At 50.3% G+C, this 18084-nt stretch overlaps 1 protein-coding gene across 1 annotated transcript in view; it reads right to left on the bottom strand.

Annotated features, from left to right (window-relative positions):
* Window positions 1–11293, bottom strand: part of LOC142069908 (maestro heat-like repeat-containing protein family member 7) — a 52315-nt gene extending 41022 nt beyond the window's left edge. The window contains exon 1 of the mRNA XM_075122668.1: window positions 11085–11293. Coding sequence (XP_074978769.1) covers window positions 11085–11293 — 209 coding nt within the window. The remainder of the gene's footprint in view (window positions 1–11084) is intronic.
* Between the last annotated feature and the right edge of the window lie 6791 nt (window positions 11294–18084).

The raw sequence follows: 18084 nt of genomic DNA, 5'->3' as shown, positions 1-18084 counted from the left end.
AGCTCTCGCTCTGCCAGAGCCAAGCCTGGCAGTGAGGGGATGAGGCTGTGCCAGCCAGCAGGGGCGTGTCACAATGGGCAGGCGAGTCACAGGACAGCCAATGTGTGACTCCCCAGCCATGGGATGCCCCAGCCCAGACTTCCTCTGGCCTCGCCAAGGCTTTAGAGCCTGTCCTTCCCCACCGGGGCCATGGGAGCGACCTTCCGCTCTTATACCAATAAAATAAAAACCAGCAGGATCTTATAAAAGGCAAAAAGGCAAAATACCACATTTATTGTGAATACAGAAAGAATCATAGTAAGCAGTTAGAAAAGGAGTACTTGTGGCACCTTAGAGACTAACCAATTTATTTGAGCATAAGCTTAGCTCACGAAAGCTTATGCGCAAATCAATTGGTTAGTCTCTAAGGTGCCACAAGTACCCCTTTTCTTTTGTGAATACAGACTAACACGGCTGTTACTCTGAAGTAAGCAGTTAGTTATAGCTATAACATCCCATTCAATCTCATATTTAGTCACACATTCATTCATACAAACACACACACACACAGGTTCTGCAAGGTTGTTATCATAGTTACCAGCCTTAGAGTTGCTCATGCCAAGCCACTGGCCAGGTGGCCTGGACATGAGGAGGGAGCAGGGCCTTGTCAGATGCTCATCTGATGCTTCTGGAAGTTGGTTTGCAGAATCAGACCCCAAAGTTCTCACTTTTTAGAGTCTATTTTTATAGGAATTTCTTCCTATGCCAGTCTATGGGAATTCCTTCATCATGCTGTTGCTGAATCAATCAGCAGATAGCACATTCCTGACGGCTCTGTGCTGCTAGATGTTATCTTGTTCTTTGGTTCTCCCATTCTTGAGGCTGTTGGGTGGATTCCAGTCTGCCCTCCGGGGGTCCTCTGGTTATTTCCACTTGACGCCTTCTTCAGCCGATGGACACTGGATTCTTAGGCTGGCACCTCCCTGATCGTTCAGTTATTATCCACACCAAGCATCCATCCACATACATCCTCTATCTCTATTTTAATCACAATTGTTAATACAACAAAAGGGCAGGCAGTCTCTGGGTGCTGTTTCTGTTGTTCGAGTATTGCTTTGAGTCTCTCTCTCTGTGAATTGCTTTGAGAACACACTCAGTCTTACAATGTACTAACACAATTAGCAGCTTGCAAGTTTCACACATAGAGGGAGAGAAACAGCACCAAAAACCAAGAGACCTCTTAATTAGTAACACCCTGGACTTTAAACTGTGGGGAATCAAACTCATTTGTGATTTTAAATCAGAACTTCTTTAATGACAGGTTTCAGAGGAACAGCCGTGTTAGTCTGTATTCGCAAAAAGAAAAGGAGTACTTGTGGCACCTTAGAGACTAACCAATTTATTTGAGCATGAGCTTTCGTGAGCCACAGCTCACTTCATCAGATGTATACCGTGGAAACTGCAGCAGACTTTATATACACACCGAGGAATATGAAACAATACCTCCTCCCACCCCACTGTCCTGCTGGTAATAGCTTATCTAAAGTGATCAACAGGTGGGCCATTTCCAGCACAAATCCAGGTTTTCTCACCCTCCACCCCCCCACACAAATTCACTCTCCTGCTGGTGCTAGCCCATCCAAAGCGACAACTCTTTACATAATCAAGTCAGGCTATTTCCTGCATAGATCCAGGTTTTCTCACATCCCCCCCACCCCCATACACACACAAACTCACTCTCCTGCTGGTAATAGCTCATCTAAACTGACCACTCTCCAAGTTTAAATCCAAGTTAAACCAGAACATCGGGGGGGGGGGGGGGTAGGAAAAAACAAGAGGAAACAGGCTACCTTGCATAATGACTTAGCCACTCCCAGTCTCTATTTAAGCCTAAATTAATAGTATCCAATTTGCAAATGAATTCCAATTCAGCAGTTTCTCGCTGGAGTCTGGATTTGAAGTTTTTTTGTTTTAAGATAGCGACCTTCATGTCTGTGATTGCGTGACCAGAGAGATTGAAGTGTTCTCCGACTGGTTTATGAATGTTATAATTCTTGACATCTGATTTGTGTCCATTTATTCTTTTACGTAGAGACTGTCCAGTTTGACCAATGTACATGGCAGAGGGGCATTGCTGGCACATGATGGCATATATCACATTGGTGGATGTGCAGGTGAACGAGCCTCTGATAGTGTGGCTGATGTTATTAGGCCCTGTGATGGTGTCCCCTGAATAGATATGTGGGCACAATTGGCAACGGGCTTTGTTGCAAGGATAAGTTCCTGGGTTAGTGGTTCTGTTGTGTGGTATGTGGTTGTTGGTGAGTATTTGCTTCAGGTTGTGGGGCTGTCTGTAGGCAAGGACTGGCCTGTCTCCCAAGACTTGTGAGAGTGTTGGGTCATCCTTTAGGATAGGTTGTAGATCCTTAATAATGCGTTGGAGGGGTTTTAGTTGGGGGCTGAAGGTGACCGCTAGTGGCGTTCTGTTATTTTCTTTGTTAGGCCTGTCCTGTAGTAGGTAACTTCTGGGAACTCTTCTGGCTCTATCAATCTGTTTCTTTAATTCTGCAGGTGGGTATTGTAGTTGTAAGAAAGCTTGACAGAGATCTTGTAGGTGTTTGTCTCTGTCTGAGGGGTTGGAGCAAATGCGGTTGTATCGCAGAGCTTGGCTGTAGACGATGGATCGTGTGGTGTGGTCAGGGTGAAAGCTGGAGGCATGTAGGTAGGAATAGCGGTCAGTAGGTTTCCGGTATAGGGTGGTGTTTATGTGGCCATTGTTTATTAGCACTGTAGTGTCCAGGAAGTGGATCTCTTGTGTGGACTGGACCAGGCTGAGGTTGGTGGTGGGATGGAAATTGTTGAAATCATGGTGGAATTCCTCAAGGGCTTCTTTTCCATGGGTCCAGATGATGAAGATGTCATCAATATAGCGCAAGTAGAGTAGGGGCTTTAGGGGACGAGAGCTGAGGAAGCGTTGTTCTAAATCAGCCATAAAAATGTTGGCATACTGTGGGGCCATGCGGGTACCCATAGCAGTGCCGCTGATCTGAAGGTATACATTGTCCCCAAATGTGAAATAGTTATGGGTAAGGACAAAGTCACAAAGTTCAGCCACCAGGTTAGCCGTGACATTATCGGGGATAGTGTTCTTGACGGCTTGTAATCCATCTTTGTGTGGAATGTTGGTGTAGAGGGCTTCTACATCCATAGTAGCCAGGATGGTGTTATCAGGAAGATCACCGATGGATTGAAGTTTCCTCAGGAAGTCAGTGGTGTCTCGAAGGTAGCTGGGAGTGCTGGTAGCATAGGGCCTGAGGAGGGAGTCTACATAGCCAGACAATCCTGCTGTCAGGGTGCCAATGCCTGAGATGATGGGGCGCCCAGGATTTCCAGGTTTATGGATCTTGGGTAGTAGATAGAATATCCCAGGTCGGGGTTCCAGGGGTGTGTCTGTGCGGATTTGATCTTGTGCTTTTTCAGGAAGTTTCTTGAGCAAATGCTGTAGTTGCTTTTGGTAACTCTCAGTGGGATCATAGGGTAATGGCTTGTAGAAACTCGTGTTGGAGAGCTGCCGAGCAGCCTCTTGTTCATATTCCAACCTATTCATGATGACAACAGCACCTCCTTTGTCAGCCTTTTTGATTATGATGTCAGACTTGTTTCTGAGGCTGTGGATGGCATTGCGTTCCGCATGGCTGAGGTTATGGGGCAAGTGATGCTGCCTTTCCACAATTTCAGCCCGTGCACGTCGGCGGAAGCACTCTATGTAGAAGTCCAGTCTGCTGTTCCGACCTTCAGGAGGAGTCCATCTAGAATCCCTCTTTCTGTAGTGTTGGCAGGGAGACCTCTGTGGATTAGTATGTTGTTCAGAGGTATTTTGGAAATATTCCTTGAGACGGAGACGTCGAAAATAGGATTCTAGGTCACCACAGAACTGTATCATGTTCGTGGGGGTGGAGGGGCAGAAGGAGAGGCCCCGAGATAGAACAGCTGCTTCTGCTGGGCTGAGAGTATAGTTGGATAGGTTAACAATATTGCTAGGTGGGGTGAGGGAACCATTGCTGTGGCCCCTTGTAGCATGTAGTAGTTTAGAAAGTTTAGTGTCCTTTTTCTTTTGTAGAGAAGCAAAGTGTGCGTTGTAAATGGCTTGTCTAGTTTTAGTAAAATCCAGCCAGGAGGAAGTTTGTGTGGAAGGTTGGTTCTTTATGAGAGTATCCATTTTTGAGAGCTCATTCTTAACACTTCAATCTCTCTGGTCACGCAATCACAGACATGAAGGTCGCTATCTTAAAACAAAAAAACTTCAAATCCAGACTCCAGCGAGAAACTGCTGAATTGGAATTCATTTGCAAATTGGATACTATTAATTTAGGCTTAAATAGAGACTGGGAGTGGCTAAGTCATTATGCAAGGTAGCCTGTTTCCTCTTGTTTTTTCCTACCCCCACCCCCCCGATGTTCTGGTTTAACTTGGATTTAAACTTGGAGAGTGGTCAGTTTAGATGAGCTATTACCAGCAGGAGAGTGAGTTTGTGTGTGTATGGGGGTGGGGGGGATGTGAGAAAGCCTGGATCTATGCAGGAAATAGCCTGACTTGATTATGTAAAGAGTTGTCACTTTGGATGGGCTAGCACCAGCAGGAGAGTGAATTTGTGTGGGGGGGTGGAGGGTGAGAAAACCTGGATTTGTGCTGGAAATGGCCCACCTGTTGATCACTTTAGATAAGCTATTACCAGCAGGACAGTGGGGTGGGAGGAGGTATTGTTTCATATTCTCTGTGTGTATATAAAGTCTGCTGCAGTTTCCACGGTACACATCTGATGAAGTGAGCTGTGGCTCACGAAAGCTCATGCTCAAATAAATTGGTTAGTCTCTAAGGTGCCACAAGAACTTCTTTAATATGATCTAACACCGCTCCCCACAGTCACAGACGTTAGGCCGGAAGGGACCGCTGGGCTCCTCTAGTCCCAGCTCCTGCAGACCCCAGGCCAGAGCCCCTCCCTGCGTCCATGCCACTGGAGCCAGGGGGTCTCTGGATCCCCGAGTGGGAGGATCACTTCCATCCCGGCTCCTCCTTCTCGTGACAGTGCAGAACGGGGATTCATGAACTCTCCCCACCCCCGGCTCCCAGCCCACCCGAGCGGCTCTTTCCACTTTCCCAAGCTGCCGGGTGCTTTGGCCACGGGATGTAAAACGGTCCCGTCTCTGCTTCCTCTCCCACCGCTGCAATGACGCAGAAGCTGCTTTAATAGCAGCCCCTCCCCCGCCCAACTGAGTCTCAGGCCTTGCTAATGCTCAGTGCCACGGCAGCCCCAGGAGATGATTGCTGCGGGGGTCTCGGCCCGGGGGAGGCAGTGACTCCTAGAAGCAGGGAGAGCAGCAGCACCGTAGATCAGGGAGGTCTGGCAATGCCAGTGGCTGCCTGGGGTCTGGCAGCCCAGGCACTCAGAGCAGATTGTCAAAGGCCAAACCCCTCTCACCACCGGCTCTGTAGCTCCCCCTTGCTTTCGGTCTGTCTTAGGCACCATCCTGGCCCTCATCCCCCTGGCATCCGAGCACTGCCCAACCTCGATTGCATTTATTCTAACTGCCCCCTTCAGGGCAGGGCCTGGCTGCTACCCCCACTGTACAGACAGGGAACTGCTGCAGAGAGAGAATAAGGGACTTGCTCGAAGACAAACAGAGCATCTGTGGCAGAGCTGGGAAATGAACATGGGTCTCCTGGGTCCCGGGCTGGCACCTTCTCTTCCAACTTCCTGCCCCCTTCGTCCCTGGTTCAGTGGGAGCTGTGGGAGCTCTCTGGGGCACAGGAACTGGCTGGTGCCCAGATGGAGCTACATTGCCTATTGCACAGATCTCGCTTTTCCCGAACATTGAAAATGCTGCTCCAACCATACCAGGGCCCGCCAGGATCCTTGCAGCTGGTCAGTGCTAAATTGTGAACTGTGCCCTGGCCTCCCAGAGCGGGGCAATGGGAGAGGGTGGGGCTGGCCCAAGGTGCTGCTGGATTGCAGCTCACGGGTATGGAGTCCCAGTGCTACAGAGCTCTGTGCCGGGACGGCGCTTTGTGGGGGTTTCGCAGCTCGTCTCTCCAAGGCCTGTGTGGGAGCAGCCGCTGCAGAGAATCCCAGGCCTGATTCCCCCCACGCTGGGTCTCCGGAATGGCCCCTGCCCTGGGGGGCTCCAGTCCTCACCCAATGTCTCCTGCTGACTCTCCAGCAGCTGCACGGCAGGCGTCCTAAGGCACCTCTAGTTCTCTCCAGAGCTCAGGGGGACTGTCCTGGCATCGGACTGTTGCTGGCACCCAGCGCCGAGAGGCTGAACAACAGCTTGAATGGTTCGTTTCCCGGTGTGCTACACCCAATAATCACAACGGGGTGGAGAAGCAGAAAAGTTTATTTGAAGCTTCAAATAAGTACCAGGAGATTTGAATCTCAAATCCTGTACACAGAGCAGGAAGCTACACAGGCTTTTATACATCCTTTTTCCCAGCATACTTATCCAAAAGCCTTTGACTTTGGTGCTTATGCCCCAAGTATCCATATAGCCAGCCAATCCACTTCCCAGCTAGTTCCCTGGTTCTCTGTATCATTTGTTAAACTCTACATAAAGCTGCTTTATTCAGCTTTGTTCTTCCATATCTGCCCTGTGTGGCCTTGCTTAGTTTCAGGCAGTCTGACTCTGCAGCATATTGTTGCAGATTCTCAGCATAACCACTGTGTGTGCCTCCAGGCGGGGGGGGCCAAGGACACTTGGGCCTAGTACGCAGAGCTGCTGCGAGGGCCTCCAGGCGGGAGGGGGGGGCCAAGGACACCTGGGCCTAGTACGAGGGGGCTTCATCGACACTCGTGGTCTTCCATCCCCTCGAGTTACCTAGTGGCCATGCCTCAGTGTCCCCAACAGGACTGTTCTGGTGAATGGAACAATGGCTCTGGGCAGCTGGAGAATGCCTGTTCCCCTGGCAACCTCAGTGCCATTCCCTCTGGAAGTGATGGTGTCAGCGAAGGTGCTGGAGGTGGTCAGGCCTCGTGGTTGGAGCTGGACTCAGGAGGCCGGGGCGTGGGTGGAGCGAGGCTGGAGCGAGAGCAGGGCGAGGAGCAGGACGAGGAGCAGGGCTGGAGCAGCCTAAGACTAGTGCCAATGTTAGGCAGGAGCGAGTTCCTGGCCCTGGAGTCGTGTTGAGCAGACTGAGCTGCTGCTGTGAGACGGAAATACTTGCTCCGGGAGTCACGGGCCTGTTCCTGGCTTGTGGATTGGTGGGAGCCCGGCACAGGAGGGACTCAGGGCCTGACACATGGCTCTAGGGGGTGCTTGGCTCCGGCCCCACTGGGCACTGACAGGCCAGGTGCAGGGGGCCAGGCGCAGCACCAGGGAGGACATTGGGGAGGCAGGAGCGCTGAGGTGGGGCTGAGCGGGCAGGTGCTGAGGAGGTGCGGCTGGCTGGCCAGCAGGGAGGAGGAGCAGCACCCAGCTGTGGAGAGCCCAGCTGCAGCTCCACACGGGGCGCGGCCAGAGCCTGGCAGGCGGCTGGCTGAAGTGGCACTTTGTGATCTGGCGCAGGCGGGAGCTGGCTCCCCACATCTGAACGCTCTGCCGCACCAGCGGATTCGCATCTAAACCCGGATCTGGCTCCCAATTCACAGCTGGCCCCTCCCCCCGATCTGGAGTGGCTGAGACTCCAGCGCTCTGGGGAAGAGGCCAACAAATGCCAGCTCCTGGGGTGGGCTTCCCCCAGAGACAACCCCGTGCTGGGAAGGGAGGTTCCAAGAGCTGGCAGCTCCACCACTCACACTCCCAGCTTCCTGGGAATGAGCCAGGAGCAGAGTCCCAGTCCCCGTCCCCTGGCATTAATCCAGGGACTCCGCACTGGGGATGGGCACCTGGCAGCACGCAGCCTCCTGAGAACACACAGGCCAGGGTGCAGGGCGAGGGCTCCCAGGAGGGCAATGCTGGGAACCCCCAGGCCGTCTTCAACTCAAGCATGAGGGCACCCCAGCATCCTGGACAGCATGAATCTAGCTTCAGCTCAGCCTTTATGTCCCCCTGTTCTCTGTGCTAGATGGGTTGGTCTCCCGGAGGGACGAAAGTGCCCATCAGGAGTTCCTGGCTTATGCAACGTCAGTTTCCCGCTCTTGTGAAAAAAACGGTGACTTCCCTTACACAGGAGCTGGTGTTCTTCAGGCTGGGCTGGGCCTGTACACGTTCCCCTGTCGGGGTGTGTGCACCCAGGGCCCGTGAGTCGCAGACGTTTGCCCCCTGCTCTCTCCGTGTGCTGAGGGACCGCCATCAAAAGGGCACGTCTGCCACCTCCCTCTCAAGTCCTTCGCACCTGCATACTGCCAGGGGAACATCCCCATTTCTACTGAGGCCTGAGGGACAGGGTTTATGATGAACCGGCTGGAGTTGATCTCCCCCCCCCCCCGCTCCCCCCGGCGTGTTGCACCCCTACGGCTAGCTGGGGATCCAAACTGACACTCCCCGGTTTGAGCCCCTGCCTAGCCAGGCCCTGTTCCCTTCCCCAGGCAGTTGTTGGCCCTGAACTCCTGCAGGCAGCCATGACACACAGGTGCTTGGGGGCTTGAGAGAAGGGCTATCACCAGCTGAATGACCCCTGCCTGTACGGTGGGGACTGAGGCCACTTTGCCAGCAGGTGCCCCCCAAGTCCTGTGCTATGCTGAGTCTGGGGAGATGGGCAGGTTCAGGCTCATTAGAAGGGATCGGCCAGACAGAAAGGCAGAATCGGGTCCCCGCACGGAGCCCCTCTACTACCTGCCTGTGTCCTGACCACCAGGACAGTGGCCAATCCCACCTTCAGGTCAGGTTCCAGCGTTGGGCCCTGTCCATACCCACAGCGTGTGGCACCCAGCATGCGCTGATAGACTCCGGTACATGCAGTAAGTTCACAGACACTAGAAACTGCCTAACACCAGGCTGGGGGCTGGGGATGTGTAGGGTACAGAGCACAGCACCCCCTAAGGCCGGGCAGGAGGGCTGGGAAATGCCTATGATACAGAGCACAGCGCCCTCTAACACCTGGCAGGGGGGCTGAGAGATGGGGGGTGTAGGGTACAGAGCACAGCGCCCCCTAACGCCGGCCACGGGGCCTGGAAGCTGGGGGAATATGTAGGATCCGGAGCACAGCATCCCCTAACACCAGGCTGGGGGGCAGGGAGAGGGGGGATATGTGGGGTACAGAGCACAGTGCCCCTCACACCAGGACACGAGGTCTCGTCCGTCTCAGGGTGGAAATGATCACACCCTGCGAATGGGGGATCTGCCACGGGCACTGGCAGGAGCGCGCTGCTTTACATTAAGGTTCTTTGGCTGATGGGCAAACCTCACCCCGCCCTGCGTTTCGAGTGTGAACAGCTGTCGATGGAAACCCAGATGGCAGAGATGGAGCAGGACTAACCGGGGTCACTGGGTCTCGCCCTCACCCCGTGTCTACACTGTACGAGGGTGGGAAATAGCAGGTGCCTTTTCTTGCCCTGATACGATTTTGGAGATGCCGACGCTTGCGACAGCTTTCTCCCTGTGTGGGTTGTGGGATCCAGGGGAGCCGTCTGTGTGCTCTGTACAGGACAAGGTGTTTAGATCATTTATACCTCAATGGATCACAGTAAATACAGTTATTTAATATTTCAAATAAAAGCAGAACAATACATCAAAAAGCATCAAAATGAAAGAGAGGATTGCTATGTACAGGGGGGATTGCTATGTACAGGGGGGATTGCACGTGACTAGTTAACTGCTCGAGAGCTTTCATCACCATGTACTTTCTGACAGGTTTCCACGCCCTGTGTAGGGTTTACGTCCCGCCCTCCGTCCCCGTTTCCGGTCGTGTACGTTTTTGTCGCCGTCGGCCCTTTTGAACATTTCTTTTGTATTGTTTTCTGTGTTTGGCCGGGGGAAGGTTGCGTTCTTGTGTTTTGACATATTTCGAGAAAAAGTATGAACAAGTAGAAAGAAAGGCTGTAAGGGGTTCGCGGCTCCCTCCCCGTCCATCAGGGTGGGAGACCATGCCCCTCACTACGATACTTCCGGGGTACCTTGGTTCAGGGGAAAATTAGCCCAGTGTTAATGGTTCAGGCCTGCAGTCAGGCCGAGCAACGGTAGAGAGTCTGTTTGCCCGGGGCCCTCATTCAGGGCAGGGCTGCTGTCGAGTAGGGGCTCTGGCCTACAGTCAGGCAGGCAGAGCAGCAGAAGGTCCATTTGCCTGGCCCTGGATCAGGGCAGGGCAGCAATCAAGTAGGGGGGCTCTGGCCTACAGTCCGGCAGAGCCGTCGCCGTCTAGGGGAGCTTAGCTCTCTGGTGGGAGAGTCAGCACAACCGTCTGGCGTCCTGATTCAGGCGGGTGCCAGACCAAGCAGGCCTCCTGACAACCAGGTGCGGAGCCTGCCACTCCTGACGGTGGCGTGGCGGTGGTAGGGGAACCCAGGCCTTCCCGCTCCACTGCGTCCCCACCCAGGGCCCTAAACAGCAGCGGAGTGGTCCGCCACTGGGTCAGCGGGGAAAATCCGATCACAACACGCTGGCCGGCTTGTAGTCAATAACACAGCTGAACCCGATTCGGCTGCCCTGGGCTCCTTCCTACACACCCATTCCGTGTGTACATGGTTCCAGGGTTGTTGTTCGCTTCGCTGGGGTAGACGGCTAGTGGCAGCCCCACCAGTTCCTTGGAGACCCCAGCGCCTGGCAGCTCCGGCAGCCCCTCTGGCTCTCTGTCAGGATCGCGCTCTCCATTAGGGGAGCAGGGAAGAGACGTCCTGCTCCTCCAGCAGCTCTCTCCCAACTCAGCTGGAGGGGCGGCCTTTTATAGTTCCGCTTCCTGTCCCACCCCTCTGCTTCCGGCAGGGTGGCATGCGGTGGGAGACAAGCCGGCTTTCTGCAACCCTCCTGCCCCCAACAACCCACTTCAGCGAGTCCCAAAATCAAATCCACTTACCAGGGGCCTCCTCTCCTCTTTGCGCTTCGCCAACATCTGGGGTAGAAAAGAGCTCCTGGCCGCATGCATCTCTGACTTCCGAGTCATCTTCTGCCTCTGGGTCCCCCTCCACATCCTCGTCCAAGATTTCCTCCTCCTGGCTCGGTCCACTCTCAACTGACATGCGAGCCACCGAAGCATCCACAGTGGTGTTAGCAGTGGAGGTGGGGTCGCCGCGGAGTATCATGTCCAGCTCTTTGGAGACCCGGCAGCTCATAGGCGCAGCACCGGAGTGGCGGTTTGCCTCCCGTGCCCTGTGCTCAGCGTTCCGCAGCTCCTTCACTTTCATCCTAAACTGCCGTGTGTCCCGGTCATCGCCCCTTTCTGTCATGCATCGTGAAATCTGTCCGTAGGTGTAATGATGCTGGTTCTGGCGGGACCCAACTGAGAGTGCCAGTTCAGGACAAACTGCTTCAAGCAGGGCAGTTACAGCCGAAGGTTGGGGCTTTTCCACCTCTAAGGCAAACCAAACCAGCCAAACAGAGCAGACTTTGGTCTCACCCCACTGGCTCACCACAAGTCACACAAGCAATTCCCTTAGAAACTCCAGTTTCCCAGGATCCCCAACAGTACCACTTGTTATGGGGACAAATGGTTATGAAAACCAATACCCCAGGAAAATAAAAAAGATTCTCTTGATCCCAAAGGACAAAGCCACAGACCCAGGTCAATATGCAAAGCAGACTTTGTCCCAAATCACGCTGTAGCCAACCCTTTAGACTCTAAAATCTAAAGGTTTGTTCATAAAAGGAAAAAGCTATAGATGAGAGCTAGAATTGGTGAAATGGAATCAATGACGTACAGTCATGGCCAAGTTCTTGGTTCAGGCTTGTGGCAGCGACAGAATAAACTGCAGGTTCAAATCAAGTCTCTGGAGAACATCCACAGCTGGGATGCATCTTTTAGTTCTTGGTTGAAAGCTTCAGCGTAGCAAAGTCCCTCCAGAGGGATGAAGCAGGACTGAAGACAAGATGGAGGAGCTGCAGCAGCTTTTTATATTCTCTTGCCATGTAGTCTTTCTTTCTTTGTCCCAAAGACAAGCTGTCCATCACGTGGCCTGGAAAACCTTCCCAGTTCTGTCCATAGGCAGGTCCCTGCACACCTTGCTGAGTCCCAAGGCTTGTCTGCCTTCTCTCAATGGGTCAATTGTGTAGCTGATGGTCCTTAATCGGCCATCAAGCAGGCTAGGCATTGCATCCGATGAAGTGAGCTGTAGCTCATGAAAGCTTATGCTCAAATAAATTTGTTAGTCTCTAAGGGCCAAAAGTCCTCCTTTTGAACTTGTCTGGGGTGTCACCCAGAAGCATAGTACAAATTTGAACCACAGACACTATAGATCCAATACTTATAACTTAAAATACAAAAATGACACAAGCATATAGATAGCACAGTCATAACCAGCAAACCATAATCTTGCCTTAGACACCTTATTGGACCTCTCTTTATACAAGATTTGGTGCCACTACAGGACCATGGTTGCAACAATGATCTATATGGTCCCAGTTCAAGTCAATAACATCACAGTAGGTATCATAATTGCTACGTCCGGAGTGCAGCTGGGACTGTACAGCCTCCTCTCCCCAAATGCTAATGAGGTCCAGCAGCTCGGCATAGCTCCAAGCAGGGGGATCGCCTGGTGCATGGAGCAGGCCTGGCCACCTGGAAAGATGCGCTGCACTCATCACTGAGCAAACAGGAAGGGGACTTTCAAAATGGCAAAGGAGTTTACGGAGTGGGGATGATGGATGGTCACCTGAGGGCCGGGCAGTAGAGTTCAAACCGATGACCAGAGAGCGGGAGCAGGCATTGTGGGACACCTCCGGGAGGCCAATCGCAGCGCCGTAATCGACCTCGGTGTCTACACTGGCGCTGCAGCCTGTAGCCCCGGTGCAGAAAGTTTTTTAAACTGTGCAGTGCTTTTTTTAAAGCGCTGCAACTGCCCTGTTTCCGCGCCCTGAGTGGCGTGGCCGTGCGTACACCTCACCAGTTGCAGCGCAGAAAGCTGCTTTACCGCGCTGCAACTTGCCAGCGTAGACAGGACCTAAGGAAACAGTGCCATGACTTTAAACCTCCTGTTCACCGGAAAAAAACAAGGCTGTGTTTTGGAGTGGAATAAAAATGCACCTTTTAAAAATGCTGTAACAGTTTTAACACACAATGAAAGTTATATTAAGCTTATTAAACATTTTAGATTTTTGTTGCATTATCAGACTGCTTTTGTTCTTAAATGTTTGCAGCCCATGGGCTGAGACATAGATACATGCTTCTGTATTTGTTTTGGGTCTAGAAGCTGTATTAAAAAGTAACGCTTTATAAAAACAAAAAGGTTTTTTCATTTGTACTTTGTGTTTCTAAGAAGACAAAAAACATTTTAGTAATAAGTTTAACAGGGGCATTTTTGAATTAGCCAGTTTGTTTTCAAAAGATGTCTAGCTACCATTAAGCAAAAGCCAGGGCCGTAAAGTTAATTAAAGGAAACAGGCATGTAGATATCAAAGCCTCCTGGTTACAGAAATGTGAATGGCCACATCACCATTTACAAAATCTTTTTATTAACTGTTTAAATAAACTTACTATATAAAAGAATACAAAAAGAGACCCAAACCAAAACAGTTTTAACTTTAAATTGTCAAGAAAGCTTTAAAAATCAGGGTACAGTTAAAACCCTCATGTTTTTAAGGTTTGGATTTAGACAAAAAAGAAGAAAAAGCAGCTGATGTGAAAAAGTTCTGACAGAGATAAGGGGCTTGTTCTGTTCCCAACATACACACACACATACGTTCTTCTTCTTTTCTCATGTTTTTTTGAAATGTAAACCAGGACACACAAGTTTGCTTTAGGCCTGTCATAGAAAATCTGCATGGAGCAGGATGTAAAAATAGCTCCCTTCCCCTGTTTAGCTCGCCTGTCCTGTGACAAAAGTTGTTTCACTGTAAAGATGGCCAGAACATGTATGAATTTAAAACAAACAAGAACCCACAGCAGATTGCTTTTCAAAAGACACCCTTTGAACTTATTAAGAGTGTAAAATAAAGAAGCACCTCGGGGTTAAAACCACAGGCAGTTTACAAAAGTAATTTGTTTAAGTTAAATTAAGTTTTTATTGACTTAGGGATTTTTGTCTGAATTTTTTGCTGCATTTGTTTCTAAATGTTAGCAGTCCGTGTGCTGAGACCCAGGTACAAGCTCTTTTTTAACTGTTTAAATGGACTTAATTTATCAAAGAATGCAAAAAGAGAAAGCTGTTTTTGTTTGGTTAGCTTGAAATTGTAAAGAAAGCTTTAAAAATCAGGGTACAGTTAAAAACCTCACGTTTTGAAAGTATGGATTTCTACAAAACACAAGAAAAAGCAGCTTATGTGAACCAGTTAGCTTTTTTTTTTAAACCAGAGATAAGGTATTTGTCACCCCCCTTCGCCGCCCCCCGCACACACATTTTTCTTTTCTAATGATTTTTTAAATGGAAACCAAAGGCAAACAAACTTGGAAGGGTTTTAAAATGCTAAAAGGAAACATAAAAAGACATGATGAAAGGATTTTTTTTTTAAAGTGTTCCTTTGCTTTTCAGAGTTTTGCCCAAGTCAATTGACCAGAGTACAAAAATATAGCGTTAGTTTCTTTTTAAAGCATTTGCCTATGAGTACTTTTGTATGATTTCTTGAATATGTGACCAAGCAATGCAGTGGCTCCTGCCCCTTATGAAAATTCCTAATGAATTTAAGAAACCTTTCCTGATAGAATTGAATGCTAATTTTTATCCTGGCTACCCAATTTTGTAGGCTGTATTTTTTAAAAACCTACAAAACCTACAAAAAGGCTCACACTCTTTATTAAACCCCTTAAATCTTTAGCATGATGTCTATAGAACCCCAATGTCTTTAATCCCTTTTAAATTTGATGGGACTTTTCCCACTGAGGCTGACAGATGAACAACAAAAATGATTTTGGGGGTTTTTAGAGAGAGTTCCCTGTTTTAAAATTTCACAGTTTAATTAAAAGAAAAGAAATACTTGTGGCACCTTCGAGACTAACCAATTTATCTGAGCATAAGCTTTCGTGAGCTACAGCTCACTTCATCAGATGCTGTAGCTCACGAAAGCTTATGCTCAAATAAATTGGTTAGTCTCGAAGGTGCCACAAGTTCTCCTTCTCTTTTTGCGAATACAGACTAACACGGCTGTTACTCTGAAACAGTTTAATTAGATTCTGTAAACTCAGCTCCTTGAACTTTTTCATGGTCCAAGCCCACGAATTTCACAACTGTTAGGATAGAAGCATCCAGCATTCTGTGTGTACTTCTCCTCTGAATGCTGGTTTCTACTGGGAGAGGGCCCTACTACAGCACATTTTATAGCCTGTGGTCATAAGTTGTTATATCTACTGGTAGCAGATAGGCACAAGAAACAGCCCTCTGACTAGGTACACTTGTTTTCTAGCACACAGCGATGAGGCCGCTGGCCTGCCTGCCGGCGATTTTGGAAAACCCCCACCCCACCTCTTTCCTGACTTTTCCCCCGCCACTTAACACTTGCTAAACATACAGTTTTTAATCATATCAAATAAAGTATTTAAGAGATTTGACCTATTTGAAGCAGGCCCTTCTGCTTTTAAAAATTTTTTGCAGCAAAGGCAGAGGACTAAAACTAAATGTAAACCTAAAGGGCTGCCAAGTTTTACTGAAGACTAATAAGATCAACACCTGTTTACAGGAACCTTAATGGTAAGGACATAGCAATATTACCATTCACGGTCCATTTAACACCTTTTTAACCATTGAAATGAACTCCCTTGTTCTGTAGTGAAATAAAGAGGCCCCCTTTTAACACGAACTGGTTTAAACTGTTCAGAAGGTGTCTACACTGCCCACGTGAAATCGCTGCCGCGACAGCACTTTAAGGTGGCAGTGTCCTCGCGGCTCCAGCTGAGGAGGGTGTTTTTTCACACCCCTGAGCGGGGCAAGTTTCAGCGCTGTACGTGGCAGTGTAGACAAGCCCTAATTGAACTGTGAAATTTTAAAACAGGGAACACTCTCTAAAAACCCCCAAAATCATTTTTGTTGTTTGTCTGTCAGCCCCGGTGGGAAAAGTTCCATAAAATTTAAAAGGGCTTAAAGCCAATGGGGTTATCTATCTATCTATCTATCTATCTAGTGGGAAAGGTGCTTGGGGCCCGTTTTCTTAGATAAGAATAAGGCAGTTAAAGGGGGTGGGTAGTGAGGGGAGGGGCGGGGAGGGGAGGGAGGGGGCTCTTGTTTAAAAATCTTGGGTTGATAGGATTGGTTCAGGAAAATGCCTTCTATGATGAAACTGTAGAACAGTTTCTGATTGGTCCGCCCGAGAGGCGGAGATAACCATGCTGGGGGCTGTGAGCCTTGGGAGCTCCCTCTTTTCCTGGGGGGGGGGGCAGCCGCAAGGGTAAGTTCTCTTCCCTCTCCCCATCCGCCCCCCTGCAGCTTGCTCTACTTTCCTTGCATAATGACAGGTTTCAGAGTAGCAGCCGTGTTCGTCTGTATTGGCAAAAAGAAAAGGAGGACTTGTGGCACCTTAGAGACTAACACATTTATTTGAGCATAAGCTTTCGTGAGCTACAGCTCACTTCATCGGATGCTCACGAAAGCTAATGCTCAGATAAATCTGTTAGTCTCTAAGGTGCCACAAGGACTCCTCTTCTTTATACTTTCCTTGTCTCACCAACCAAAAAGGATCTCTTCCCGTTTTCTATCCTCTCCTTCTCTAACTAACCAAAAAAAGGATCTTTCTCTCTTTTGCACAGCTCTGTGTTCTGCTTACTAAGAAAAAAGGATCTTTCTCTCTCTTTCTGTTTTCTGTATTTTACACAGCCCTGTGTCACTGACATAGGATCTCTAGCTCATTTTTCGGCCGTGTGATTTCTTTCACCTGACCTTCTCAACCTTCCTTTAGAGTTTCCTCTTTTCTTTAATGAGCCTTTGCTTTTTAAAATTGATTTCAATTTTTTGACTCTTATTATTTTTTAGTCCCAACAAAAATAACCTTTTACCATGTTCTTACTAATCTATAAAAAACACTCCTCTCTCTTGTTGCTTTCTATAGTTTCCCCTCTTCCTTCGATTTAAAATAACCTTTCTTTCCTTTTTTCTTCTAAGGCTAAGCAATTTTTCTTTTGTTAAAACTCCTTTCCTTTAAGGCCTCTGTCGCGAGGGGGCGTGGTCTCCTGCCCTGGCAGCCTGGGAGGGAGTCGCGAACGCCCCCTGGTGGGCAGAACCGGGACACCCATGGCAGCAGAGGGGCGGGGCAGGAGGCGGCACTATAAAAGGCCGGCCCTCCAGCTCAGATGGGAGAGAGCTGCCAGCTGAGCAGCACGTCTCTTCCCCGCTGCGGAAGGACGGAGCTAATGGAGAGCGCTATCCTGACAGAGACCCAGAGAGGCTGCCAGAAGCCGAGGAGCTGGTAGGGCTGCCACTCACCGTCCTCCCCTAGAGCTCGCTGTTGCCAGCAGGGAAAGGGCTGGGGGGAGTCCTCCTCTCTGAACCCTGTCCCGGAGCAGCCCGCCTGCACCCCAAACTCATCCCCAGCCCTGCCCCACCCCAGAGCCCACACCCCCAGCCAGAGCTTTCACCTCCCCACCGCACCCTCGCCCTGAGCCCCTCCAACACCCCAAACATCTTATCCCCAGTCCTAGCCAGAGCCCTCATCCCCCCCATACCCCAACCCTCTGCCCCAGTCCTGAGCCCCCTCCAACACCACAAACCCCTCATCTCCAGCCCGAGACAGAGCCCTCATTCCCCCCACACCCCAACCCTCTACCCCAGCCCTGAGCCCCCTCCAACACCACAAACCCCTCATCTCCAGCCCGAGACAGAGCCCTCATCCCCCCACACCCCAACCCTCTGCCTGAGCCCCCTCCAACAGCACAAACCCCTCATCTCCAGCCCTAGACAGAGGCCTCATCCCCCTGAACTCCAACCCTCTGCCTCAGCCCTGACTCTCTCTCACCCCCCAAACCCCCAGCCCCAGACAGAGCCCTGACCCCCTTCACCCTTACTCTTGCCCTGATCCCCTCCCAAACCCCTCAGCCCTGCACCCCCTCCCATCCCCAAACTCCCTCCCAGAGCCTGCACCCCAATACTCTGCCTAAGCCTAG

The sequence above is a fragment of the Caretta caretta genome, chromosome 23 (assembly GCF_965140235.1).
Source record: "Caretta caretta isolate rCarCar2 chromosome 23, rCarCar1.hap1, whole genome shotgun sequence".
Lineage (NCBI taxonomy): Eukaryota > Metazoa > Chordata > Testudines > Cheloniidae > Caretta > Caretta caretta.
This window is presented reverse-complemented; position numbering and strand designations above follow the sequence as displayed.